Raw genomic sequence first — 20,217 nt, forward strand, 5'->3', positions numbered from 1 at the left:
AAAAATCACTCTGCTTGTGGGTGGAGAATAGTCTGCCGAGGGTGGCAGTGAGCTGTTCGCTGGTGTAAACCAGCCCTCTGGGGTGGGGCGGAAAGGCCCCTGTTTGCAACTCTGCTAATTTCTGTGGTGTAAATGCTCCCCCCATGGCCATTTCCAGCTACCAACAGTTTGACAACTGGCTCTTACAATTCCTGAAAATGTAAACACTCAGCTCCTGTGAGCCATGATGAGTCAGCTCCAGCGGCCACTGGCAGGAGGCTAATCAAGAGGCTTCTAGAGCAGCAGTAAAGTGGTGAGGAAAAGTAATCCGATTTGGGGTATAATTTTTAAAGCTTCCTCCTATTACGAATGAGGGAAGTGCTGTTCTTGCTGTATCTCCTTTCATCCTCATACCAACCCAGGGCCACGTTTAGCCCATAGAGCACTTTTGTGCAACTTAGAGAAAGGCCCTTGTTCCTCTGGGAGCCAGCACCTCGCACCAGGACGCGTGGGGCAGGGTGGGCAGCGCAGGCTCATTGCAGCCTCACGCCTGCCGCCTGCCCTGTGCAGGGCGCAACCTGCCGGTTCGTAGCGTGGCAGCCCTGTAGCAAAGATACTCCTGTAGCTCCCTTTTTTATAGATGGGAAATGGGAAGCCCACACTAGTTAAGTAACTTGCCTGAGTGGGGGAGATGGGATTTGAACCCAAGCTGCCCTATCTTAAAGTCTCTAACAGTTTTCCTTAAAATCCTTTTGGGATTATTTCTCATCAGTACCTCAGTGCACTCCAGGTTAGCCTCAGATCCCAAAGTGTATCTGTGAGCCGGGGCTGTCGGCTGTGCCTCACTGCAATTGCAAGCACGTGGGAAGGACAGAAAGGACAGAGGGATGAAGGGTTACAGATTTTTATCCCTGGAGTTGCAGCAACCCAAGGTGAAGAGAAAGCAATGAACAGTTATTAAGTATCTTCTTAATGTGAAGCCTCCCCACTATCTTTATGTTCCCTTGGAAAGAAGAAAAATTTTAGCTTCATTTTAAAACGAGATCCAGAGAGGTTAAGCAACATGCCTAGGGTAACACAGCTGGTGGGCAGCATCTGTGGCAATGGCCTGTCTCCTTTCCACACAATCTCCCAGCAGCTTGAGCTCTACTAGTGGGCAAGGGAACGCCACCCCTTCGGTGTGTCCACTCTTCCACAGGAGATCGTGGTCATGATTCTGCAGAGGGAGCAATCAGGCTACTCCCAGAAATATTTTAGGAACTTGTCATCAAGCCATTTGCATGGAGGTCATTTTTTCATTCATTCAACAAGCACTGAGTGTCTATTATTTACCAGGCATCCCAGGGGCTGCAGTGATGAATACAACATTGTCGCTAACCTTGTAAGTTACACAGCATGCCCCCTTATGTGACCTTTTACAATCTGGGGCTCAGGTCCCCTTGGCTCACTCCCATCTATTCACGGCTTTCAGGGAACCTGGGATGCTCACATGGTTTGCCATTTCCCTAAGCAGCTGTGGGAAATGGAACTGGGACACATGGAAGGAGCAAAAACTACAGGTTCCCTTTCCTGTGCCCTAAATGTGGCTCTGCTTCTTCCTTTGCCCATTCTGAACTGACAGCATTGGGAATGCCCACGGCAGAATTTCTGGACAGCATTGGGTCAGTCCCCACCTTGCACCACTCCTGCATTCTCGGTCTCCCTGCTTTTGATAAGGGAGTGAGAACCTGTCTTGTGGGGATGTGGGGCACTTCCTAGAGCGGGGCCCCTTCTTGGCTTCGGGAAGGAGCAGAGGATTAGGCTGGATGTTTTTTTCATAGAAATGGAATTCAAATTGGAACCGTATGTCCGGTTGCTCTGGGCTGCTGAGCGTGGCTAGAGCATGGTCTACGTCCACCAGATCTGGCCGTCTAAAGGGCTGCTGGCTTTGATTAGACAAGCATGCACTTTCCCTCTAAATTACAGGGCTGTGTGCATATCCTTTTCCTGGAAGAACTCCCTTCAAGTGATGAGATAGGGTAACATAATGCCCCCCAGGTATATCTGTGTGAATATATGTGTGTGTGTGCGTGTGTGTGCATGGGTGTGCACATGTACATGTGTGCATGTGTATAAAAAGGAAGCTGCGGAGGGTTAGTTCCACGCTTAGGGAAGCAGATGGGCAGATTGAACACTGGGCCCCTGTGACGGCCCCTCTAACATCTTATTCGCTATCCAGGAGGCGGCTCGTTATAGCAGCTGAGCTGGGTTTTAAGCTCCACTTCATAACTTACTGGCTAAGAGACTTTCTGCAGTTATCCACTGCTGCATAGCAAGGTACCCGACACCTACTGGCTTAAAACAACAACTTGTTACCTTTATGTCTTGCAATTCTGTGATTCAGGAATTCAGACAAGTCATAGCAGGAATGGTCTATATCTGCTTAATAATGTCTGAGGCCTCGGCTGGAGTGACCTGAATGGCTGAAGGCTGACTGCAACAGCTGGGGGCTGCTCTCCCTCTATCTCCACATGTATATATAAGGAGGACAATACGTGTGTGTGTGTGTGTGTGTGTGTGTGCGCGCACAGGTGTCTGTATATGTGTTTGTGTATATATATATGACTGGACAGACTATCTTGGGGCCAGGGCCCAAGACTATTTTGTTCACCACTCAATTAATATAAATGGTCCTTAACACAGTACTTAGTACACAGAAGTTGCTCAAAAAATATTTGTCAAATAAAGGAATGAATTGCCGTTGAGTCTCCGGTGTGTATGGCAGAAGGTAGGAGGCAAGGATAACAAGAAAGAGGGTAAGGGACAGAGCCCCTCGAGGAGTCTTCTTTTTGTTCAGCTCAAGTCATCTCTGAAATGGGTGGAGAAGTCTATGGATTTCGCAGTTAATAAAACTTGAGGAGCTCGGGTTCATGGCTTCCTACCTATACAGGATAATAGAAAATGCCTGCATTCATTGACTTGAGCTGTTCTGATTAATAGGTTCTGGGAATAAATGGGAGGCACAGAGTACTTAGAGGTTTTGAGATGACAAATCAGTTGGAAACGTCCTCTACTGTAATTTTCGCCTCTCCATATTTTGGCTGTTGGTATAAGATCCTTCAGCTTCTGCCATCCTTCATCTTATCCTCAGAAATGGCACTTCCCAATATAGAACGGCACAGGAATACTTTAGAATAGAGGGAAATGAGAGGAAACAGCAGCAGGGTGATGAGTGTGCTGCGTCTCCTCTCTGTGCCTCCGTGCTGTGTGGCATGCAGCTGGTGGCCCAGGTCCTCCCCCGCGCCCCCTGCGAGGATCAGCCTGGACGTGCTGGAAGGGGCGCCTGAAGCCCACTCCTGGCCCAGAGGAGGGACCTGGCTGGTGATGTCTGGCGCCGCAGTGTCAGGCCAGGCAGGAGCTGGGGTGTGACTGCTCTCACCAGGGAGGTGCCGCCATGGTTGCTCTTCGGAAAATACGGCTCTTTCTACATGTCAGCAGGCAGGGCCCAGGGACCCTTTGAAACAGTGTAAGCCTAGAATTAGGAATGAACATCCACACTCGAGGGTTATAGAACTAGGATTATAACGTACACTGGACCTCAGGACTCTCATCCAAGCCCCTTGCTAGGCAGGAGGGGAAACTGAGGCCCAGAAAAATGAGGTAACAGGGGAATCATGGCTGATCCAGGCCTGGAAGCCAGGCTCTGACCCCAACTTTAGTGCGTGAGGCTCCAGATGTGAATGTCCCTTATAAACTGTAAAGCAACCAAAAAAGGAAGGCCATTACCCATGTCATATTCGTGTGTCCCTCTGTCACTTGGGTGGGCAGTGTAAATGGACAGGAAGTGGGAGTGCACTTGGAATCTCCGCTCTCCCCAGAGCAGCCATCACCTGGCCCTCCTCTCCCTGCAGCCCTCCCACCCCAGCCTCCACAAACTGACCCTCCCCTTTCTGGCCACTGCGCGGTTGCCCTGGACCTGGGTTGGGCTGGAAACAGCACACCAATGTCAGAGAAGAAGGTGCAGAGAAGAAGGTGGACTGTGGCGCGTGCTTAGGCAAGGCTTTCCTCTGGAAGAGGTGGACGGAGTAACAGAGCTCCAAAGATGTGCGACCGGTCCCTCCACTGTCCCTTGCATCTTCCCTGGCCCCGGTCTCCAAGCGTCCTGCGGGCCGAGGTCTAGGAGGAGTCCTTCCTCTCAGCTCACTCCGGCATCACCGCCCCTCTCTGCTGTCGAGAGCCTGGCAGAGCTCTGCAAATTGTATCTGGGAGGAAATGAGATCCTCCGTGCACCAGGCCATTTCCAGGCTTCCCGAACCACTGAGAGCGCCGGGGGAGGAGGGGATGAATATTTTATAAAAGGCCATAAAATATAATTTGTTCCTTTGAGTGAATTAGAGACTGTAGTTAAAAAAAGAGAGAAGTTAGCATCAGTGGACCAGGAGTTTTGCATTATTTAGCCCCAGCGATTTCATTACATCAGTAAAGTAGGAGAAGCAGAACATTAAAATCACACCCTTTGCTTCTCAGGAAGGGAAACAGAATCTTAAAGGCTCAAATGTACACGACTTAGACTCCCAGGCCCAGGGAGCAGTGGCCCTCGGACTGGAGCGCACTCCCAGGGACGACACGAATGCTTCACACGGAAACAGGCTGCTGGCCCGCGCAGCCTCACCACCCTGCTCCCATTGACCCATGTGCATCACGGGGGGAGGCGAGGGAGTGGTCCCAGTGGAGTCTCCTCCTTCTGTTGGAATCATCCCTAACCTCCTCCTACCTCCTCTCCCGAAGCAGCTCCCTTTCCTTCTCTAAGACTGGAAGGGAGTTTGAGCCCAGAATAAAGAACAGCCTAAAAGTGGACAATGGACATCACCGTTCCAATCTCTGCATCCCAACCGGAAAGATTGCTTACAGGTAATGTCTTCGAGATCCTGTCTTCCCACTCTGTTTTGGAGATCTGTCCTATTCAGCAGAGAGTCTTCTCTAATTTTTGCTTCTTTTACAACTGTGGATTTTCCCAAATTCTGGACCCTGGGGGAAAACTGAAAATCATTCTACTTTTGTTTTGATGCAAACGTCTTAAAATCTCCATCACACACCATACCCTGGGCTTGGCCATTGTTAACCACAGAGTCCTTCAATCTGTTTCCAGAACTAAAAGAACTTTCTGCTCTGTGGATTCCACATCTAGCAAAACAAACAATAGATAAGTACTCCGAAACTACAGTTTCTTTAACTGTGTCAAAGGTTCAAGATCAGTCTCTTCAGGATCATATTCTAAGAACTTCTGTACTTCATTCCAGTGGTAGAAGAGGCAGGAAAATATTTTACCCATGTTTCCAGAACATACCCCGAAAGTCATGGCTTTTTTGTTCTTCCATTACGGGAATGGCTTTGGTGCCCTTTTCCCTGGTGCCTGCTATTTGGGGCAATATCTGCAATTAGATGTGGCTTTCTGTGTCCTGTCCAGCTCTCCCTCCCTCTACCACTCCACCCCTTCCTCCTGCACACTCACGCACACTCATGCACACACGCGCAAAATTTGCTTTCACTCCATCCATCCGTGCCAGAGCAGGACGGTGTTGCTGTAGCTGAAGGCAGATCCTTTTGGACCTTGTGCCCTCCTTATATCACCTGCATAGTAACAGACGCTCTCTCTGCATAAGCTACCTGATCTCTTTGTCTCTTCTTCTTGGTTACTTGCTCATCCTTCTGTTCCTGATTGTTACTCATCAACTCACCTTTATCGAGCACCTGTTCTGTGTAGGATGTTTTGCTGGCAGGGGGGAAAAAGATGTAATGACAGGGTCCTTGTCCTCAGAATGCTTGGAGTCTATGAGGAACTCATGCTTCTCTCTGACCTGCCACTTTGTCTTGGAAGAGTTGGCTATTTAGAACCCGTGGGTTAGAGTAATCCTGCTGCACAGGGAATTAAGAGATCTGGATTCCAGTCATTACAGCCATGAGACCACGGAGAAGTCATTCACTCATTTTAGACTCCTATTCTCGCATCTGGGTGAGATGATGTTCACCATCCCTCTCGGTGCTGGTTTCTATGATCTCATTTTCTTAATCTATGTTCTCCAGTTCACAACTCTCTCAAAACGAAAAGTTTGGTGCAAAATAGGGTTCCATGGTAAATCCATCTGAGAAACATTGTGTTAAATAATGTTGAGGAATGTATCAGAGCCTTTACTATCCTAACGTCTGTTGTGAACCTCTCTGAGACAAAGCATAAGGTTACCAAACTCATTCACTTGGGAAGTGTGTGTATAAATATCAGACTAATTTTTTATCCAACCAATTTTTTTTCCTTTTGAGTTAAAGAATTTACATCTCCAAGGAACTAGTTCCCTGACTGGGAGTTGAACCCAGATCGCAGCACTTTAGAATCCTAATCACTAGACAGGGTGAAGTGCTGTGTCCACATAAATCTCCATTAACATGACGCAAAGGCAGAGCTGTGTAGGACAGTTTGGAGATGAGAAAGAGAGGGTCTCCCACAGGGCTCTGGACTCAAGGCTGGCTGCACTTGCAGCCCGCTCCGGTACTCACTAACTCTGTGATCTGGGAAATTATTTAACTTCTCTTTTCTCTTTCTCAAAAGGAGGCAAGGAAAAGCTTCTGCCTCATAGCTCTCAGCAAAGTGCTTAGAATGCTGTGGGCATTCGCAAAATCCTTGTAATTAGCCATTACTATCTTTACTAACTATTTATTGAAAGGTTGATAAACAAAAGAAACTTAAGACTTGGCCCCTGTCTATGACCTGATTGGAGATGTCAGAGAGGACACCAGAGTTAGGTTGCCTCTACCTCAGTGGTACAGAGTTGGGTCAGAAAATGAACAAGGAAGAGCAAAAATTCAGACCAGTTCTACATAAACAATGTGGAGATCTCTACAGAATGGTATGGCAGGAGGAGAAGTAAGCAACAGTAAGAAAGAAAAAGCTGGCTAAAGTTAGGCTTTTGAAATGAATTTAATGATCCATGTTCAATTCTCTTCTTATAGCCATAGAAAATAGAACATTAATGACCTCTGTGTTGTGTGTATCTTCCAAGCAGGAAAGCAAGTGGGCACATTGGTCGGGAGAGACTGGGTTATGCTGTAGTAACAAACAACCCATAAATCTTAGTGGGTTGCAGTAAAGGACTATCTATTGCTCAGACTGCATACCCACCACTGGTGTGTAGTGATGGGGCTCTCTGCTCTGTATCTTTCAATCTGGGTCTCAGGCTGATGGAGCTGCCCCCTTCTCAAGTGCTATGGATCATGATGGCAGAGGAAAAGAGCTCTGGCAATGAAGTGCTGCAGGCCAGATCTGACACATGGCATAACGTGTCAGCTGGAGCTAGTCACCCAACCATATGAAGACCAAGAAGGACGCAATCCCACCCGGCGTACCCAGGAGGTGATCATCTGGAAATGCTTGTTAGCATTTCAATAGCAACAGTGACAACCATCATCTGCCATTCTGATCACATAATGTTTGTCTCCCACAGGCAAAATACACTTACTCCCTAAGGGAGACAGCCCCAAAGTCCTACCCAGTCCTGGTGTCAAGCTGAAATTCTAGGATCTCTAATGGTGTACAGTAGTTTTTACATTAGGGAGTGACACATTCTAGGTTATACATCAGTTATACATGTGGATCCTCCTAATTCAGAGACTCAGGTAGCAAAAAGACAAGTTATCTGCTCCTCACGCACAGGACAACACACAATGGTTCATTTGAAGTAGGAGAATTGCAGTCAGTAGTCCCATTCAGATGGGGGAAAGATGGCGGAAACACAGCAGCTGCTGGTCCGCAGTGACTCTGAAGTCCCGCTGAACTGAATTAGGCCCTCACTGGCCTGCCTGGGAGGGCTCGCAGCCCACTGTTCTCTGGCCCACGGCTTCTCCCTCCAGGTTCTTCTTTCTATTGCCCTCCTTCGTCATATTGAAGGCGGGCATTGCCGAAGATATCCTCCTTGGGGGTTGCCCAGTTTTCTTGGCCTGTTTCTTGTCCATAAAAATTTAGAGGACTATGGGTTACTTTAAGTCTTGAACAACTGTGATGGTTTAGTGCAGATCATGGCTCCTTTGACAGTATGACTGTCTTAAAACCTTAGGCTTTTTGCTATGTGTCCCAGACATATCTATGTGCCAATAGCTAATACCGCAATGTGTATTGCAGTTATTCTATTCTGAATGAACCATTGCCTGTTGTGTTACAGGATAGGGGCAGATAATTTGTCTTTTTGGTTTGTGAGTGTCTGAATTCGAAGGATCCACATGCATAACTGACATAGAGATTAGATCATGTCAGTCCCTACTGTAAAAACTAATCACTCGAGATCCTGGAATTTCAGCCTGACACCAGGACTGGCGAGCACTTTGAGGCTGTCTCCCTTAGGGGGTAAGTGTATTTTGCCTGTGGGAGCCACCGTCCTTCTCAAGATGAACCTAGCAGTGGATAATTTGGGTCTATCAGTGTTCCATGGGAGGTCACAGCTCTAGTGTCTCTCTCTTTCTCTTTCACCTGAGCCAGTTTGTCCAATTCAAATGATTTTTTTGAAACCGTATATTTAATTAAGCTTTTGCTTTAAAGCACTTTGTTCCATTCCGATGTGTTGACAGTGGACTTGATGGACACGTCTGCCCTCTGCTTGGCTTGTTCCATGAAGCAAGCTGAAGCACTAGTCAGCCTTTCCTGTACAAGGTCTTTTAAGTTTTGTTTACTTCTTTTTGAGGATGAGGAGCAGTTGCCTCCATTAACCTTGAAAATCCCCGTATTTCTGGACTCTCTCCTGCCCATTGCATTGCTGCTTTCTAACAGGCCAGCTCTTTCCTGAGTTCATCAGTATCTTGCACTCCATCGTCAGAGGCAGCTGAGAGTAGCCACCATACAACACTAACAATCTGGTTTTCAAACCTCTTCCTGGATATGCAAGTTTTTAGGCTCATTATCTGCCTTCTAAGTTATCACAGGTGATAGTTTTTTAAGTATTTTGCCACTTGTAACCCAGATTGCCTGCAACAGCCTCCGGTAAAGCTTCTTCACTGCTCATCTGACCCCTGGGCCAATGTCACACGTGTTAAGTTTTTGGTTATAGCGTCTTCTCACTTCTGGCTGCTAATGTCTGAATCAGCGTGGATGGACTCGATTCTGCTGTGGTGACAAATCAGTCCCTGAATATCAGAGGATTTGAACGACAAAGGATTATTTCTCACTCATGCTTCTAGTGCTTCAGCTGGGGCCCAGGGTCATGGCACCCGTCCGGAACGCGCCTCACTCGGACAGAACAGCCACCATATTGAGCGATGCTGGTCATTGCAGCCAGAATGAAGAAAGCTCTGGGGGCTTTCCCATTGGGAATGAAATATTTTGCTTCAGAAATGACACGCATCACTTCTGCTTACAACTTACTGGCCAGAACTACTTGCCTGGTACGCCCCAGCCACAAGTGAGCTAGAGAGTATAATTCCTCATGTTCCTGAAAGGCAGAGGGCTGGAGACATTTGGAAAACAGCACTAATGACTATCACAGGAGGAGACTGGGAAGAAGCAGCAGATGCAAGTGTGTGATACTAACAAGCTCTCTTGGGATCCTCCCTGAAAGATGAGGAGTTCCTTCTAGATTTACTCCTTGGCATGGATAGTCATTTCCTAAGGCCATCGATCTGTGTGGCACAGATGTCTAATGCATTTCTTTTCCAATATACAGCTTCACTCAAGTGAAAGCTGTTAGATTTTTCTCTAGTGAATTCTGGAGCAGCAACATCATCACCATCACCACTTTGTAATTGACATCATCACCATCATCAAAATTTGATTAAGTATCTAATTATAAATAGTGCTCGTCTGTAGGATATGTCTTTGCATTTATTCTCCCCCCATCCACTTGGTCACAGGGAAGTCCAGGAGGAGGGAAATGGTCACAGTGCTTCCAAAGACTCAATTAATAGAAAGGGACTCTAGGTTGAAGAGTCATGCTATCAAGTGTCTGCATGACATATTGATTGGTTTGTAGGACCAGCAGGTGCCATGTGGTCCTGCTAGTGGTGGGACGTGGTGTTTGGTCAAAGGAGCTTCTATATGGGGCACCCTGAATTGCTGGAGGACACCAGCAGTGAGCCTTGCTTGCCCAGAGGCGAGACACACAGAGGAGGGACATAAGCTCTGATTCCTCACCCCTATTTCCAGTGGGCTCTGAGTGGTGAGTCTTCTTAGGGAGGGTGTGTGCACACGTGTTCACTCAGTAGGAGGTGAGGGAGCTGACCACTTGCCACCCCTTCCTAACAGCAGAGTTCTGTGGGTGACAGGGCAGTGAAAAGAACCATTCCCAGAGATTACTCAGAGAAACAAGCCTAAGTCTATGACCACCATTCTCCCTTCCCAGAGGAAAACTACGTGGGTGCTACCACCAGCGTCATGATAAGTGTATACACAGACACACAAACACACACACACACGGGGCAAAGTAAAAGATGTAATAAAAAGAAGCCTGGGAGGTAGAATAGAATGATCATTTATATGCCTGGGATAAGTACATTTTAGACTTTGGGGCAGAGGTAGGAATATAAATGGTTATCAAATTATGTGCCGCATTATATGTGCTCATCTCGTTTGGTTCATACATCCATTTTTAGGTGATTCCTCCCCAGGGATGCACTGTTCTTCTCACCATGTGCTCCTGATCTGATGTGGGCAGTGTGTTCCATTGGAAGGCCAGCATGGTCCTGGGTGGACGGGAGCCCCTGGGGCCTGGTCCCAGTTGCTGGTTTCCAGCACAGCCCCTGCTCTTGGCCTTCCTTCTACTCCACTGATGATCCCTCAGCTTCCTTTGCTGGCTCCTCTTCCTCCTGAACTTGAATGATAATTGAAAGACTTGGTCCTGCTTGTTTCTCTTCATTGTCCATATTCTGTCTCTCCAGAAGACTTAAGTGCCATTTAATATTTAAATTTTCCTAAATGTTTTAAATATTAAGGATTTAAATATTTAAATATTAAGGATTTAAATATTTCTAAATGTTTTCAATTTATAAATCACAAACTTCTCTTCCATATTCCAGATCTGAATAAACATCTGCTTCCTTCATGTCTTCATTTGCATGTCTAATTTGCCTCCTCAATTTAATATGTCTGAAAGTGAGGTCTGGATTGATCCCAACTTGTTTAAACCCTAACCTTCCCTTTATTAATAAACGGCAACACTGACCTACCTAGGTGCTCGAACCAAAGACGTGGCATTCATTGCTTATTTCTCATGTCCTGTTGATTGGCAATTCCTGCCTATCTATCTCCTAAACCTATCTCCCCAGCCCTCCAGGCTCCTCCCCACTCTCTCTCTACTTGGCCTACCTTTCCCCTTCACCATCAGCTTTTCCCCAGCCTACTGCAATATCCTGGCCTCTCTACTTTTCCTTCTGCCTGTTCAAAATTCATTCCCCTCACAGCCTCTGTGTAGATCACATCACTTCTCTCCTCTGCTGGAGAACCATCATTGGCTTCACATTGCCCTTACGATAAAACCTGAACACCTCACCCTGCAAGATCTCCCCACCCCCACCCCCTGCTTCTTCTTCAACGTCATTGCGTACCACTCCCCCTCTTGCCCATTTTCCTGCCAGCACACAGACTTCTTTATAATGCTGGACACCCATGACCCTTCTGGCTCAGAGCTTTTGTGCTTGTCAGTCCAGAAGCTCTTCCTCTGCTTTTAGTATAGCTGGCCCCATTCTCATCTTTGATTCTGAGTTTGAATTATTGCCTCTTTGGAGGGAACTTTTCCAACCATCCTTCTCGGAGTTGAATCTCCAGGTTCATTTCTGACACAGCGTCCCATTTATTCTCCTCAAAGCATTTACTACAATATGTAAATAGCTTCTTTATTGTTTACTGTTGGAAGTTTTTGTCTAGAATGTGATGTATTTATTGCATGAAAATGTAAGCTTATAAGAGCAGATATTTTGTCTAGATCACTCAGGACCTGGCATCAGGCTGGGCACCCAGTAGGTGCTCAATAAATACTTGTTAAATGAATGAATGATCCCTATGACCACTGCAAACATCTGATTCTAGATACAACAAGAAAGTAAAAAGTCTGCGCTGGCATGAAATTGGTGCCCAGTGAATGCTGGGGGAAAGATCACCTGTCGCTAGAAGACGTTTTGCAGTATCTATGGATGAAGTGGTACCTTTTGTCTTCTTTCACCTGGGAACTGGCACTTCTAAAGGTGTGATTTTACTCAACCTTAATATATGCCTGGGAGGAATGCTCTAGACATGGGGTTTTTCTTAAACATTCTATTTCACAAAAGAACTAAAAACAGAACTCTGATTCATGAATTTGCTAATGGCTTTTCCCTCCCAGAGGAACCTCCCCAGGCACCGTGAAAGCTCTCTTGGGGCATAGCCTCATGCCTGACGTGAAGGTAACCATGGAACAGCAGCTGTGCCTGTGGGGTGACGGGCACCACTGCCCAGGCTTGGCCCAAGGGGTACTCAGATGAAGGTTCCTGTCACTGGATCAGGCTGTGCACCCTTGTGGCAGAATGTAGTTCCTTCCCACGCTTCTCTAAGGTTTGTCTTGAAGATTTACTGACCTAGTTGACAATCTCATGAATAAAAATGGCAATGACGAAAACAAACATGCAAATGAGTAATTCATTATAAATTTTAAAAACAAAATAAAAAAGGAATCACGGATAAGTCAATTTTACAACTCAGAAAATAATTACAGATAATTAGATAAGGGTAAAAAGAGTATCTTCAATATTGCATTTGTTATTGTTTTCCTTTTCTTCCCTTTAAAATTTTTTTTGAATGGAGCAACTTTTGTGTGAAGTCTAAATTGCTTAATTGCATAGCCTGTAAAAGGGAAGCGATTGGGTGGGTAACTTGCTTCCTCTCCCTTCGCTGAAGCAGGCAAGGTGAGAGAAGGGAGAGGGAGCCCACAATCCCGGCACAGAAAGGAAGCAGAGGCTGTTGTCTGGCAGGGCTTGGTGAGGAACAAGCCTAGAGAGTGAGGATGCAGTGAGTTCTAGCACTAGCATCTTCCTTACCTACTCAACTCTGACCTCTTCCCCACACGTCAGGAGCCTTGCTCGTCTCCTCCCCCAGCCCTCCGGGAGTGAACGCAGCTGAGCACCACTGTGGTTTGAAAACACTTTGTGCCATACAAAGAACTTTCAGATGCATCTTGTGGTTTGAGAGTACCTTTATGTGTCATTCTTATCATGATCCTCCATGAGCTCTTACTAATGATCTAATATGCATAAGGAGCTACACAAACACTCCTTGTAGTTGTCAGATGATTTATTTTGGCCACAGCCAGCCAGAAAGGAGGAAACTGAGGCACAGAGAAGCAAATGTCGACCCTATCTGGAAGTGGCAGTGTGAAAAGATCAGTTGAGCCCTCCCTCACCAGACCCCAACCTGTCTGATCTGGTGAAGAAAACCTATGTGGTCTCTGGCAGAAAGGGATGGAAAATCTTTCTTACCTCCTTCCTCCTGGACAGTTAGGGAAAGAGAAAACTGGTCCCTAACAACAAACTTTGCTTTACGTAAATATTGCCAAATGGATCTTCACTGTAATGTGGTCTAGGAGCAGAGGCCATCTTTCTGGTAAAACACCTAGAATATGGCCAGTACATGTTAGATACTCAGTAAATGTAGCTTTTTTGTTTGTTTGTTTTAAATAAAAACTCTCACATACCCCCTTGCCACTCACCCTCTCCTCCCTTTTCTTGGCTGCCCTATAAGCAGAAATTGCACATGCATCTCAGGGTGGCTGGGAGCAAGAGATTTTCAGCATGTGCTCTCCTGGGCTGTGACATCCCTGAGATGCCACCGTCTTCCCGCTCTCTCCTGCCTCATGTTCCCAGGACTCTCCTGGAAAACTTCTCATGGGAAGGGCAACGATAGACTTCCCACCCCGTTCTCTATTACCTTTTTGCAATGCTGGAAGAGTGGAAGCCTCCCCCCGAAGGTCTGCAACGGGAGATTCTCCGGGAGAATTACACTGGAGTACAATTTAAATGAAAAGCTTTCAAGACATCTCGAAAATACTTCCTCTATTTTTTTTCCAGTAGATATTGGAGAGGCTAGCAAAGGGTCTTTGTAAATACAGAAGGATCAAATACGGTATAATTTTTTCCCTTAAATTTCTGGATGAGTGTAGTGGGGCGGGGTGTGTCCTCTTATTGATGAAATACACTGCGCAGGCCAGCTCGGTAAACCGAAATGAGGAAAGCCGATCAATAGCGGGGGTGGCGGGGGTGGCGGGGGTGTGGTGTTGGGGTGCCGGCGGCTGTTCGGGGGCCGTGGATGTGACTGTGTGAAGGCGAGAGGCGTGCCAGGAGAGCGCGGGAAAGACTGCTGGGGAGGCGAGTGTGTGCCTATTTCCCCCGCGCCCAGGCTCGCGGCAGCCCCTGGCTGGGCGAGGGGTGTGATGTGGGAGTGGGGTGGGAGGGGGCAGCGGGCGGGGCCTGCCACGTCACTTGGAGAGTGTGTTGGGAAGGAAGGGCAGAGCGGAGAGCCGAGCCGCTGCAGCTGCGGCGGCTGCAGCGAAGGCTTTAGCCTTGGGGAGGTGGGTCCCCGCGCTCCGGCGCCGGGGCAGCCCCGGGGCCCGCTCCGAGGCCTGCGGCGCGGCTCCTAGCGAGGAGGTGACGGCTGTGGCGGCTGGAACCGCGACCTTGGCCAGACAGCCCGGCGGTGGACGTAGGGCGGAGGCCGAGCCCCGCCAGGAGTCTCTGCCGAGCCGGAGGGAGGCGCATCTGGCGCCTCGGTACCAGCGGCAGCCTGGGGTCGTGAGCTGCTGGAGGAGCGCGGTGGGCGCCGGGAGAGGAGAGCTGGCCGGTCTGGAGGGCGGACCCCCGCGTCCGGGAGCCCAGTCTCGGCGAAGCCACGCGTCTTCCCCGGCGGCCAGTTTCACACGCGCCAGTTTGCGGCTCCAGGCATCCCAGTAAGCTGTAGCACCGAGGCGCGGGCGACTGGAAGCGCAGAGCCAAATCCTTGGCGCTCAGGTCACCTCCCCAGACCCAGCCTTGCAGGGACCAGGAATTCAGGGCTCAGCGACCCCAGCGCCAGGTCAGACCGCGAGCCCCACCCTAAGGAGAGGGCGCAGCCGGGAGCGGGGAAGCGGGCGCCGCGCTCCAGAGGTTGTGTCGTGGGCGCCGTCCTAGTGGCGGGGAGCGCGCCGGGGAGGGGGCATGAGATCGGAGAAATCCCTTACGCTGGCGGCTCCGGGGGAGGTCCGTGGGCCGGAGGGGGAGCAACAGGATGCGGGAGACTTCCCGGAGGCCGGAGGGGGCGGGGGCTGCTGTAGTAGCGAGCGTCTGGTGATCAATATCTCCGGGCTGCGCTTTGAGACGCAGCTGCGCACCCTGTCGCTGTTTCCCGACACGCTGCTTGGAGACCCTGGCCGCCGAGTGCGCTTCTTCGACCCCCTGAGGAACGAATATTTCTTCGACCGCAACCGGCCCAGCTTCGACGCCATCCTCTACTACTACCAGTCGGGGGGCCGTCTGCGGAGGCCGGTCAACGTGCCCCTGGACATCTTCCTGGAGGAGATCCGCTTCTACCAGCTGGGCGATGAGGCCCTGGCGGCCTTCAGGGAGGACGAGGGCTGCCTGCCTGAAGGTGGTGAGGACGAGAAGCCGCTGCCATCCCAGCCCTTCCAGCGCCAGGTCTGGCTCCTCTTCGAGTACCCGGAGAGCTCCGGGCCCGCCAGGGGCATCGCCATCGTTTCGGTGTTGGTCATTCTCATCTCCATCGTCATCTTTTGCCTGGAGACCTTGCCCCAGTTCCGTGCAGATGGTCGAGGTGGAAGCAATGGTGATGGTGTGAGCCGAGTCTCCCCAGTTTCCAGGGGGAGTCAGGAGGAAGAGGAGGATGAAGATGATTCCTATACATTTCATCCTGGCATCACCCCTGGGGGAATGGGGACAGGAGGCTCATCCTCACTCAGTACTCTTGGGGGCTCCTTCTTTACAGACCCCTTCTTTCTGGTGGAGACTCTGTGCATTGTTTGGTTCACTTTTGAGCTCCTGGTGCGCTTCTCTGCCTGCCCCAGCAAGCCAGCCTTTTTCCGCAACATCATGAACATCATTGACTTGGTGGCCATCTTCCCCTACTTCATCACCCTGGGCACCGAGCTGGTGCAGCAGCAGGAGCAGCAGCCAGCCAGCGGAGGGGGCAGCCAGAACGGGCAGCAGGCCATGTCCCTGGCCATCCTCAGAGTGATCCGCCTGGTCCGGGTGTTCCGCATCTTCAAGCTCTCCCGCCACTCCAAGGGGCTGCAGATCCTGGGCAAGACCTTGCAGGCCTCCATGAGGGAGCTGGGGCTGCTCATCTTCTTCCTCTTCATCGGGGTCATCCTCTTCTCCAGTGCCGTCTACTTCGCAGAGGCTGATGATGATGATTCACTCTTTCCCAGCATCCCGGATGCCTTCTGGTGGGCAGTGGTTACAATGACCACGGTAGGTTATGGGGACATGTACCCAATGACAGTAGGGGGCAAGATCGTGGGCTCGCTGTGTGCCATCGCTGGGGTCCTCACCATTGCCCTGCCTGTGCCCGTCATCGTCTCCAACTTCAACTACTTCTACCACCGGGAGACAGAACAGGAGGAGCAGGGTCAGTATACCCATGTCACTTGTGGGCAGCCTGCGCCGGACCTGAAGGTGACTGACAATGGACTTGGAAAGCCTGACTTCTCCGAGGGCACCCGGGAACGGAGACCCAGCTACCTTCCCACTCCACATCGGGCATATGCAGAGAAGAGGATGCTCACCGAGGTTTGAGCAATGCAGGAAGGGCCTGCAGGAGAAGCGGAGCACTGAACAATCTCTTAGGCTTCCTTCTCATTCTCACTACTCCCACCCTAGTTTCAGTTGACTTCTTGACTCCCTTCCTTACACCCACTACTGGCATCCACGATCAAACACCTGGACTGTCAACTTTGTGGCTTGATCCCTGCAGCATTCAAGGTTTATCCATCTAAGTGACATTTTTGAAATTCCAACGGTGCCACCCAATCGTGCCCATCTTCTGTCACATGAATGAGATATACATTTTCGTTTGACCTTCCCTCAAGACTCTGATTTTTCACATCCAGGACTTTGTAATATCTTTAGGAACAGCAACGTCAACAGAATGGAAACCAGCCATACTTGGGGCCTGTCTCTCCTTAGTGTCCTTTGCTTTGGGTCATGCACCTCTCTTAGCTTCTAGCCACTTGGTAACTGGCAGAAGCTGGAGGGCAGAACAGTACTCACCTGGCTGTTTTATTCCAGTGCCCTGTAACACCTGTTGGGTGTCCTACGGAGGACCTGTGGTAGAGTCTTTATTTGCACCACCTCAAAATAGGTTACTCATTTTGAATCTTGGATGGAATTAGAGAAAATGCAATCAAATTTGACCATCTGGAGGACATGAGGGTCAGTCCCAGACCAGAGGGGCCAATGGATTTTTCCAGGTGTGTTCCGCACAAGAGGCACTGGCCTTTGGTCTACATTTAGTCCTTCCCACTCTGACCCCCAAATCCTCTCTAGTCTCCAGGAAGGCTCCTTCTCAGAGCCAAATGCTCTTTCTGTGCAGGTGCCTTCCTGTGCAGAGGAACTGGGAAAAGGGAACCGCGGAGCCAGGAGAAACAGCTGAATAGAGTCAAGCAAGTGGCTTGACCACAAGTCTGAAGCAAGGTGCCACTTAAATGGATGCTGTCATCCTGAAGGGGAAGACAGATCCTGTTGCAGAGGCAGCTTTTTCTCCCTCATTTTCCCCCAGCCCTCTCTAGCCCTCCACCCTGCTTCCTGAGAATTCGACTTAGGATTGCTGTTGAAGGCATTTTAAAGCAAACTCCAGCTTAAACCCACAGACAGGTAAAAGCGTAATTGGATGCCAGCGTGGGTTTCTTCCCACTTTATGGGCAGTGAAATATGTGGTTTGGAGTAAGGAGCAAGCATTACTCCTTTGCCAACAGCCTCATTGTGAAAGGGTTTTTGCTGACTCAAGCAAACACTTGCCTGTTTTACCCCTTGGAGCTGCATCTGACCTGCCCTCACTGGTAAGGTTAAATGGTGGTGTCCCCACCTGGGCTAAGCTGCCTTGATCTGTTGGGAAACCACTGCCGTCCACCACCTGCCCACCTCCCCTCCTTTCTCTCCCAATAACATTGCCATTCATTTTTGCCTTTGATAAACTGTGATGTACTGTTCTGAGCTCTTCTGGGTGCAGTTATGAAACCAAAAGGACTGTTAACATGTTTTTAATGTTATATCTATGCTTTAAGACTCTTGGATGAGAATTTTTTAAAAAGAATTATTTTGTCAAAGAGCAACTTACAAGGAGACAGTCTTTTGAGGGTTTGCTTGAGAGGATGTGTGGCTCCTACCAGTGCCAGATCTAAATCTGGATTTTGCCACAGCTTTACAGGGTAACTTTGGCACCACAGTCCCTCTTTGTGCCTCAGTTTTCCCACCCATTAAATGGGAACACTAATGTCTTCCCCTCCCTACCTCATGGGGACTGTCAATGAACTCATCTGGGAAGCTGGAGATGACGCTATGCAAATGCATGAACTTTGGTAAAGAATTTGATTTTCATTTGATTACCCTGTTTCTCCATCCCCCCAGGCAAGGCCTGTCCCCAGAGTTCCTGCCTTGGATTCAAAGCCCAAGGATAGGCCATTACGGACCATTAGCTCCCCAAAGCCCTCCTTGGCCTCTTGGACTGAGCCTTGGTCTTTCTTCTTACCCTTCAGAAAGGAGGGTGCTCTTTAGATGTGTTCAGTTGGATCCTTCCAGGGCTGGAGGTCACCTTGACTGGGAGCTTGGCTTCTCCAAACCTGAAATACAGTAGGAAATAGAGGTGTCTATGATTCAGAAACCTGCTCCGAGGCCAGTACTAGTTTTCCAGATATCTTCAGTTACTCCTGGCTATTTGGGAAAAGAAGAGATGAGCCCATTCCAGAGGCAAAAGGAGTGTTCCCAGCTGAGAGTGAAAGTTGGGACAGGTGTGCATGTATCTCTGTATGTGTGTGTGTGATCATCCTCATCACCATCCCTGAGAAAACCTTTCTTTTTCAAGTCAGAGCATGCCTGAAAGTAAAGGGTTTGTGAAGAGCCAGGCTCTCCAGGGACTCTAGTTGCCGTAGCAACCTTCCAGAGTGTTCTCTCCATCTTCTGATTTGGGCATCAAGGGAAAACAGGGGACCACATATTCCCAGCTTCTCAAATGGCAGCACCTCCCACATACTGGTTCCGGGGCTGGTAGGGCCAGGACAGGGACAGGGACCTTTGGAAAATGTGGAGGAAGCAGGTCCCCAAAACTTCCTCCCCGGACCTTTCTTCCCGATTTCCCCACCCAGTCCTCGAAGCTGCCTCATCTTACTCCTGACTCTTCAGACACCTGAGTGCCGAGCAGCTGCCAGTTAAACCAACGTCACTGGTGTGTTGTTCAAAATGACAAGGGGAGTCTTTGGCGAGGACGATTTATCCCTGGAAGGGCAGCCAGGCTGTGCTCCCCAAGAGTAATAACAGTCTTAGGTGTCGTGGAGTTCTCATCTCCTCAGAGGGAGGCTTTCCCAGTTCAAGGAGAGACAGAGAAATGCAACTCCTTCCTCCCCGGGAACAGTCTGGCTCCTAGGAGGAATCTCACGGGCGGTTCATTGTAAGATGCTGAAGAGAGACCAAGAGGCTGTGGCCCGACCTAGTTTCCGTGAAGGATTCTGTCAAGGGACCCCTCTCTGACCCTGAGCCCCTGCACGTGGACGTTGTGCCGAGCACCGAGAGAGTATGCACCGTGTGTTCTGGACAGCGGGGGTGGCCACTCACGGCTGCCAGGGACGGTGGGGTTCAAGCCCTCGTCCTGGCTGGCTCAAGCCAGCAGGAGCTCCTCCCAAAGGACTTCCTGGAGCTGTGGCCTCAGCCTGAGACGCAGGGCACTCTTCCTGCCTGTGCGTCCCCAAGGAGCGAGGAGGGACAGCCGGCCACCTGGGCATCTGAGGTAGGTTGTACTGGAGGGAAATTTCGTTCCTGGCTTAGACCTTCAGGCAAAATGAGAACTTGGGGTGGGGGAGAGAGGAGGGGCGAGAGCCTGTATATGGGCAGAGACAAGATTTTGATTTTCTTTCCTTGGCGGCCGCCTCACTTTTTTGTGTGTATTTTTCTTTGCTCCTTCGACTCCAGTTTCCTTTTTCTCTGTTTCTGTCCCTTTAACGCTGCTGCCCCCTTTGTCAGTCATCCCTCTTCCTGTGCATGTTTCCCTTTGCTTTTCATTCT

General features: G+C 49.4%; 1 protein-coding gene across 1 annotated transcript; it reads left to right on the forward strand.

Annotated features, from left to right (window-relative positions):
• The first annotated feature begins 14,463 nt into the window (after nucleotides 1–14,463).
• On the forward strand, nucleotides 14,464–19,943 carry KCNA6 (potassium voltage-gated channel subfamily A member 6). Its single transcript, XM_069490238.1, has one exon. The coding sequence runs from the start codon at nucleotides 15,148–15,150 to the stop codon at nucleotides 16,738–16,740; it is 1,593 nt and encodes a 530-aa protein (XP_069346339.1). The 5' UTR covers nucleotides 14,464–15,147; the 3' UTR covers nucleotides 16,741–19,943.
• The last annotated feature ends 274 nt before the right edge of the window (nucleotides 19,944–20,217 follow it).

Source organism: Eulemur rufifrons, chromosome 16, assembly GCF_041146395.1.
Source record: "Eulemur rufifrons isolate Redbay chromosome 16, OSU_ERuf_1, whole genome shotgun sequence".
NCBI lineage: Eukaryota > Metazoa > Chordata > Mammalia > Primates > Lemuridae > Eulemur > Eulemur rufifrons.